This window comes from Canis lupus, chromosome 7, assembly GCF_011100685.1.
Source record: "Canis lupus familiaris isolate Mischka breed German Shepherd chromosome 7, alternate assembly UU_Cfam_GSD_1.0, whole genome shotgun sequence".
Taxonomy (NCBI): Eukaryota; Metazoa; Chordata; class Mammalia; order Carnivora; family Canidae; genus Canis; species Canis lupus.
Genome location: NC_049228.1, coordinates 28758250 through 28766710, shown reverse-complemented (window position 1 = coordinate 28766710; position 8461 = coordinate 28758250). Strand labels below are relative to the sequence as shown.

The 8461-nt window shown below is 40.8% G+C and overlaps 1 protein-coding gene across 3 annotated transcripts; it reads right to left on the bottom strand.

The window, feature by feature from the left end:
• Positions 1-5636: 5636 nt before the first annotated feature.
• Positions 5637-8440, bottom strand: METTL18 (methyltransferase like 18). Of its 3 annotated transcripts, none has more exons than XM_038542592.1 (3): positions 8201-8440; positions 7595-8032; positions 5637-6997 (listed from the first exon to the last, which is right to left on the bottom strand). In XM_038542592.1, the coding sequence occupies exon 3, from the start codon at positions 6785-6787 to the stop codon at positions 5690-5692; it is 1098 nt and encodes a 365-aa protein (XP_038398520.1). In that variant the 5' UTR covers positions 6788-6997; positions 7595-8032; positions 8201-8440; the 3' UTR covers positions 5637-5689. The 3 variants fall into 3 exon arrangements, with proteins under 3 accessions (XP_038398520.1, XP_038398522.1, XP_038398519.1); XM_038542594.1 differs by having other exon boundaries at positions 7448-8032; positions 8211-8440; XM_038542591.1 differs by having other exon boundaries at positions 8211-8440.
• Between the last annotated feature and the right edge of the window lie 21 nt (positions 8441-8461).

Here is an 8461-nt window from a genome sequence, read left to right as displayed (position 1 = left end):
AACAGTAAATTTTTCTTACAAGTATTATATTTCTTTAACAGAAATTATTAAAGACACAAATTGTCTTCTTGATACAAAATAAGTACTTGATGAATTCTTGTTGGAATGGGAACACATCTGGGCTTTAGGGCAGAATTCTATGTGATAGGCAAGTGTTGGAAAAATTCAATTTGAAGGTGCTGGCACCTGGGAGGGGCTCAATTCTTCTGTTACTAAAGTATTTCCAAAAGATAGAAACCTTTGCAGCATGTTTATATGTGACCCATCCAGGATGACTCTTTAGACCAATTATGGATAAAATAATTTATATTCAGGCTTTGACATTTGGCTTTGTCATTTACTTTTAAGCAATTGAGTAAAATGTCTATATGATAATAATGGATGATAGAAAACTAGAATTACTAGAGACATAAAAATCTCTAATGAGTTTCACTCTAAGGTTATCTCTATGCTAAACTACAGGATTATAGGAGACAGGGAAGAGGAGTTTCTGAAGTATTTTGTTGGGAGGTCACAGAATAAGAACTTTTTCCCACTCTGAGAAAATGAAAACCAGTCATAAGGTGAAGAGAGTGGTGGCTTAATGTTTAAAACACAGGTTTGAATACATTTCCTGTTAAAGGAACTAAAATTGAGAGCATTAGGAACATCTGTGCCACTCTTCCTAGAAAATGTTTCTCTGAGGTCGTTTCCTAGAGCAGGGAATCTGTTCTGTTTCTTATTGTAAAACTCCTGGAGAAGGCTGAAAAGAGCAAAGGAAACAGGAAACAGAATTCAATTTGTGGAAAGCTCTGGAAAGAAAAGCAAATCATTGAAAATGCATCTCCCTCTGAAGATTCTTAAAACACAGAGGCTGAATATAAAAAATCTGGCATAGAGATAGGTTAATGAGAATGTGGTGTGCCACTGACCAAATGGGTGTGTTTTGAGTTTGTAGACTTAATTCTATTTCTTCACACAAATTCTCCCCTAAAAGATACCCCCTCAAACAGTCTTTTTCACATTTTTGAAGACAGGTTTCAGAATCAAGTTCATATAAATCCACCAGAAGTTATTTAGCCTAAACTAGCAGGGACCAAATAGAATTTTGAGTTCTAGGAGATTTTAGACACAAAGAATTTAAATGAGCCCAGACCTTTCCTGCCTCAGATTTCCATGAACAGAACAAGGATACTATTTCGTTCTATGTCTTTCTTTGAGGAATTAAATTTCTCAGAATGGGTGAGTTCATTATTGCTTTCTGAAGCATACTGACTTGTCCTTTGTAGCCTCAGATTGAGAGGCAATTGAATGATGGGTGTCTGTTATTCTGGGAGCAGTCCCCCTTGCTGGTGGGGGACTGTTGGAGATGACAGATGTACTGAGGAAATTGCTAGAGTTACATGTGTCCTATATGGCTAGCTGGATATGTTAAGAGGTTTTCAGAATTGTGCTGCAGCTGCTAGGCAGCCAGGACAGCCCAAGAGCTTCTGAGACTCCTGTCAGGGGAATAGGAACAGGTTTCAAGGTCTCCTTGATGACTGACACAGCAGTGTCCAGTGTCCAGTGGAGGTCACGTGGGAATACTTGGCTCTGTAGCTCTAAGCCCCAGAACCAGCGTTTCCCTAGAGTTCACATGCTGTGTGATAACGAAGATTTATTCCATTTACCTTGCAGGCCCCTTGAGAAAGACTGTAAGTCATCTTAAGAAAAAAAAAGTCACCATCTGTTACAGTGTTTATTTTCTGCATTTGGTGGGTGTCACATTGGTCTCTTGATGCTCCTCAGTTTATTGTCCCTTTTCCTATGTCTCATGGAAAAGGAAAGTTGGAAAGTTGTGGAAGTTTGTAGGACTAGGTCACTGGGCTATTAAGAGCTGAGGGGGGCAAATGGAGCTGAAAACAGCCCTGTTCTGTTTGTCCCATCATGTTTCCTAATGTGGGGCTGAGTTGGCCTAGAGGACGAAGCTTCTTCTCCTTTGCACAAAGACACTGTGCAGTCCAGCAGCAGCATGGCTGAGGCATCTGGGGTTCCTTGAGACTGAGTACCTCTGATTCTACTGTAGAGGCCTAAGATCTGTAACTGCTGAAGGCAAGCCTTCCCAACTATTTTTTCCATTCCATCAGTGGACACCATGGAAAAGAATAGCTATAGCATTCCCTTCATCATCTTTTTGGAAATCATAACTTTACTGGCCACTTATCCTGCTCTGGGAGGGGTAGAATGGCCTGTTGTCTTTAGTAACATTTGGGTTTTCAAGCTGTTTGTTATTATTCTAATTTTTACAGTAATCTTTTATTTTTTTAAATTTTTATTTATTCGAGAGAGAGAGGGGCGGGGGGCAGAGGGAGAAGCAGGCTCCATGCAGGAAGCCTGACGTGGGACTTGATCCTAGGTCTCCAGGATCACACCCTGGGCTAAAGGCAGCACTAAACCGCTGAGCCACCCGGGCTGCCCTTTACAATAATCTTTTAAATAGGGTGTTAATCCTTCCTAAAAAACACAACCTTTGACAATCTCCTCTATAGATGATGGACCTACTTTTTTTTTTTTCTTTTTAAGATTTATTTATCCATTCCAGAGAGGAAGAGGGGAGGGAGAGGGAGAGGGAGAGAGAAACCCAAGCAGAGTACTCATCAAGTGCAGAGCCCAGGCGGAGCCTGAGCGGGGTCCAACAGGATCCAACGCCAGGTGGCTGCAGGGCCCTAAGATCACGACCCCAGCTGAAACCAAGAGTTAGATGCCCAACTGACTGGGCCATCCATGTGCTCCAGTGATGCACCTACTTTTAAAGGTTATCTGAACTTAGAGTTCCTTAAGAAGACAGGAATCAGAATTGTGAGAGAACACCTAGTGTAATAAATACATGCTGGCTTCCTCTAACCATCCTGGTTGGCTGGGAGCTTCAACCCTGGGCTGCAGTAAAGGATCCTTTTGTGACACCGAGCACCTTCTCCACTGGGCTGCACCCAAGCTGTGATGGTGATTTTAAATGTGCACTTTTACCCAAGTGTTAGCTTATGTAAAGCTCTTCTGCCCACCATACAGTCAATGCTGAAAACTGCTGGCAATTATAATCTTATTAAAGTGGGAATGACATATACTTCACAAGGTCATATTAAATGTTATATAAAGTGCCTACCTGATATCCATAACACATTTCATTGAATCCAAGTTGTACCATTATTTTAGGTACCTCTAAGAAAGATAAAAATAGTAACTTTCAATTATGCTATAATTACAGGTAGGGAAGGCAGATCCCAACTCTAGGTTGTCAAATGTGAACATTTTCACACTAGCCTCAAAACCTTTTTCTCTCCTCTTTCCTATCTAATTAGTAAGGAGTCCATGCTTCCCAGAATCTGAGATTTTCCTTTTCCATTCTTTCCCCCTAGGGTCTCCTACTTCCTTGGCTAAAAGGGCTTAACCGTAAGCACTGTTAAGTTTTTTTTTTTTTTTTTTAACACTATTCAACAACAAAAAGAAAAAAAGGAAAAAACAACTGATGCATGCAAGGACCTGAATGAATCTATAGATTATGTTGACTGAAATAAAGCCAATTCCAAAAGGTGACACATGGGATGCCTGGGTGGCTCAGCGGTTGAGAATCTGTCTTTGGCTCAGGGTGTGATCACGGATCCTGGGATGGAGGCCCACATCGGGCTCCTTGCGGGAAGCCTGCTTCTCCCTCTGCCTGTGTCTCTGCCTCTCTCTGTCTCTCATGAATAGATAAATAAAATCTTTTTTTAAAAAAGGTGACATATTGTGTGGTTCTACTTGTCTGACATTATTAATTTTTATTTTTAAGATTTTTTTAGAGAGAGCAAGAGAAGAGAGAGTGGAGGATAGGGGAGGTGCAGAGGGAGAGAGAGTCTTTAGTAGACTCTGCACTGAGCAGAACCTGAGTTGGGGCTTGATCTCTTAACCCAGAGATCACAACCCTGAAATCCACGACCTGAGCTGAAACCAAGAGTTGGAAGCTTAACCAACTGTGCCACCCAGGCACTTCTGTATGACATTTAAAAAATGACAAATTATAGAGATGAACAGGTCAGTAGTTTCTGGGGGGTTAGGAAAGGAAGGAACCAGATAGGAAAGGAGATGTGGCCAAAAAAAAAAAAAAAAAAAAAAAAAAAAAAAAAGACAACAGAAGGAATCTCTGTGATGATGATATTCTTTTATATCTCGACAATATCAATGTCAATTTTCCAGTTGTCATATTTTACAGTAATTTTGCAAGATGTTACTGTTGGGAGAAAACAGATGAAGATTCTACAAAATCTTATTGTATTATTTCTCACATATATTTTTTTAAAGAAGATTTATTTATTTATTCATGAGAGACACACAGAGAGAGAGAGGCAGAGACATAGGCAGAGGGAGAAGCAGGCTCCTCACAGGGAGCCTGATGTGGGACTTGATTTCAGATCCTGGGATCACACCCTGAGCCAAAGGCAGATGCTCAACCGCTGAGCCACCCAGGTGTCCCTTTCACATATATTTCTTGTATATGAAATTCAGTTATCAAAATTAAAAAGTCTGATTTTCAAAATCTGGCTTCACCATTGTGATACAAAGATCCAAAGGCCTAATTCTAAGTTCATTATATTTCAATACTTGCTTTTGTGCCTTTTAAGGTTGTAAAAGATACTTCGCAAATGCACAGATGCCCACAAGTTAGAGTTGCTATCATGGAAAAGACAAGAAATAACAAATGCTGGTACATATGTGAAGGTTTGTTAGGGATCATATTGAATCTGCAGATCAATTTGGGGATTAACAATACTGTCTCCCAAACATAAAACACAGTGTCTTCACTGAATTAGATCTTGTGTAATTTTCTTAAAAGCTGTTTGATTTCTGTCCGTTACTGGTAATACTCCCTCTTTCATTACTGATTTTAATAATTTGAGACTTCTTGGTCAGTCTAGCTGAAGGCTTCTTAAATGTATTGATCTTTTCAAAGACCTCACTTTTGGCTTTGATTTTTTTTCTATTCTCTATTTCATGATTTCTGCTTTAAGCTTTATTTCCTTCTTTCTGTCTCTGTTGGGTTTATTTTGCTCTTCTTTTTCTGGTCTCTTAAGATAAAATATAGATTATTTTGTCTTTTTTAATGTTTGTTTTTTATTTGGTTTTTGGTATCAATTTTATACTATCATGATTCCCCTGTATTGCTTCCATTTCATTGTGAATTCAACTGCTTAGCATTCTTACTCTTATATATGAGGTAAATGAATATAAAAATAAAACAAAAACTTCTTCCTACTTACCTAAGGCTTTCAGTCTAGTATTTAGGTTTGTACCTTTTAGTGATGTATATGTATGCCCTTAGAATTAATGGCATGGTGATCTGACCAGACACTTCATGTAAACAGAAACTGAGGAGAAATTCAAACTTGAAATAGGAAATGTCAAGTTTCCCCAAGAACAAATTTATATAACATCAAAGGTGGCAGAAAGGCCAAATAAAGGTCAAGAACAGAACACTTTCCCACAAAATAATCTAAATCTCATCAAATGCTCAGGACACTATTCATCTAGTCTAGCCTAACAAATACAAGGTTATTAATATAGCTGGTATATTATTTGGATAAGCAAACATCATAATTAAAAAAAAATAATAGCAAAGCAGAAATCAAACATTTCAAAACAAATTTTTGGTTATTCTGTTTATTTCAGTTGGGACACTCAGTGGACATTAACTGGGTTACTTAAAAGTCATTTCAATTAGGAATCTCTTTAGTCCTTTATCAATTATTTCGAGTGTTCTAGTCTCAAATACATTCCTTTCTTCTACAAACTTCTGAAAGAGATGAATACCTCCACCTACACCAAAATAATGTGCTTTGCTGGCCAAAAGCACCCGTCCATTTTTATCTAACAATCTAAGGAATGTCTGGTGCAAAGTACCATAATAATCTGGATTGTAAATGGTTTCTGAGGTAAGAATGAGATCATATTTTTCAAAGAATTTTTCACTATTTAGTACAAGCTTACAAAACTCAGACCACTCCCCAGAAAAGAACCGGCATTTAGATAATTCTTGTGCTACTTCTGATTTCCTGCATCTTTTCACATCAGGTTCATTTACATCATTTCCTTTGTCTTCCAAAGTAGAGTTAGCCACTACGTTAGGTAAGGTTACTTCATCAATCACCAAACTGTTATAATCTTGAAAATGAATTTCTTTGGCCCCACCCTTGAACGCAACTATACCCAGCAACCCCGATCCACAGCCAAGATCCAACACTCTTTTCCCAACAAATTTCACCTTGGCCTTTGTGAAATATGCTAGGAGGTCAAAGGTACATTCCCAGATTTTTAAGCCTCCTTCATAAACACCTGTGATCAGATCAGATTGAGAAGAAAAACTTTGTGAAATTATGTTTTCTCCAGGGAAATTCTCTTTCAACAAGATGGTTTTCACTACTGATACATGTTGGAGACCTGGTAATGTCTCTATGACTTTGTTTTCTAACACTTTCTTTAAATCTTCAGGCACTGTATGCTCTTTGGCAACTCTTATGTAGGGATGTTCTTCCTGTGGCTCCAAGTTACTTGAACTGTTTGCTGCAGTGAGTGAGCTGTCTGTGTCTTGAGAGGGAGTTGCATTTCCCAGTTGCTTATGTTCCAACAAATGATCCTGAGGTAAGTCAAACTGTTCTGTAGAACATTTCCTGTCCCTGTGTTTACCTTCTGAGACTGAAGACTCTTTGGAGGAATCCACAGCCAAAGCTCCATCTCCAAGAGGCACTGATTCATTTTCCAGGTGGTTTACTATGGTGAAATTAAACTGAAAAGTCATCCTCTCACTAAAGGCACACAATCCTTAAATTCAAATAAAGATTCTTATACTTCTGGATAGAACCGATGACACACACATAAACCTGCTTCAACTATTCAGTTAGTTTCACTGAGGATTAATTTTTCTATAGCTGCTTATATGCAGTTACAAATATTTACAGATGTTTCCAAATGACTTTTTAGAGGTCTTTGATCTTCTTTCAAATTAGCTCTGAAGGGAAAAAAAAAAAAAAGAAAAGAATTCTTATTAAAAAGTAAACTGAGGGACACCTGGCTGGTTCAGTTGGTAGAGCCATGTGACTCTTGATCTTGGGGCTCTGAGCTCAAGCCCCACATTGAGCACAGAGCTTACATAAAAACAAATGAACAAAAAGAAAGGTAAAATGACATATTTCAGTAATGTAACATTAACCAGTATCCTGCTCTGTTACACAGCTGCCTTTTCTGTAAAAGCTGTGTAAGGAGAGATCCCTCTCTTAAAAAGAAACACATACACACACTCTTCAGAGTTCAAAAAAATGGGAAAGAGAATAAACTGTAAAAACAAACAAAAGGACAACAGAACAACGTGAAAAACACATAAGGTCCAAAATTGTCAGCCCGCAAAGGACAAGCCTATCTTAGTCTCTCACCCATCACGACTCTGTCCAAACATACCTACCCCCTAAACTGCCACCATCTCTTCACTGCGGTCTGTTACTGTTTCAAGCAACAAGCCTTTAAGATTTTATTTTGGGAAGTGAGCATCCCCTTAGAAACCTGCACGGGGTATGCTCCGGTGTGCGTAAATTCATCCAAATGACCTCACCTACAAACATCTAGCGAAGACCAGCAGCCCTAGATGCAAAGCAGCAGGAGAAATTTGGAGTAATCAGTAAAGATTAGTTCGGTGGTAGAGAAACAAAATAAGGGCACTGACTGCAGAGGCCCTTATAAAGTGGAAGCAACTTGGTTGAAACTCTTCACAGGATCGACCGTGCTAGATACTCTGTAATACCATCTGCTTCAGTTTGCACAACTCCGGCAGGCGGGGTCTTTATTTCCATCACACGAGACAGACGAAGTTGGGTGGCACGGTGAAGCGGGTAAAAAGGCGCCAGTGGGGGATCCCTGCGTGGCGCAGCGGTTTGGCGCCTGCCTTTGGCCCAGGGCGCGATCCTGGAGCCCCGGGATCAAGTCCCACGTCGGGCTCCCGGCATGGAGCCTGCTTCTCCCTCTGCCTCTCTCTCTCTCTCTCTCTCTGTGTCTATCATAAAAAATAAACAAATAAATAAATAAATCTTAAAAAAAAAAAAAAAAGGCGCCGGTGTCTGCCTACCCCACCGCGCCCTGAGGCTTGCATTCATTTTCTGGCTGCAGGTGCCAGTTGCACGCAGACCGCAGCTGTGCGGGCTCCAAGCCCGATGGGACAGACCGTAGCAAACCTGGGGCCTTCGGCCTCTGGGGACCTCCGCAAAGCGCCTGAGTGCAACGGTTTCCAGCGACCAGGACCTGAGTACGCTCACCGCCCGGGAAGGTCCCAGCGCCCAGCGCCCAGGGCCGACGAAGCCCGCGCCAACTCGGACCCTCGGGAGGGGCGGCGCGCACCCGCGAGGCGAGCCCTCCGCCGCCCAGACTAGCCCGACGGCCTCCCCAGCCGCGCGCGCCAGGGCTCCCTAGGAACGCGCCCGGCCTC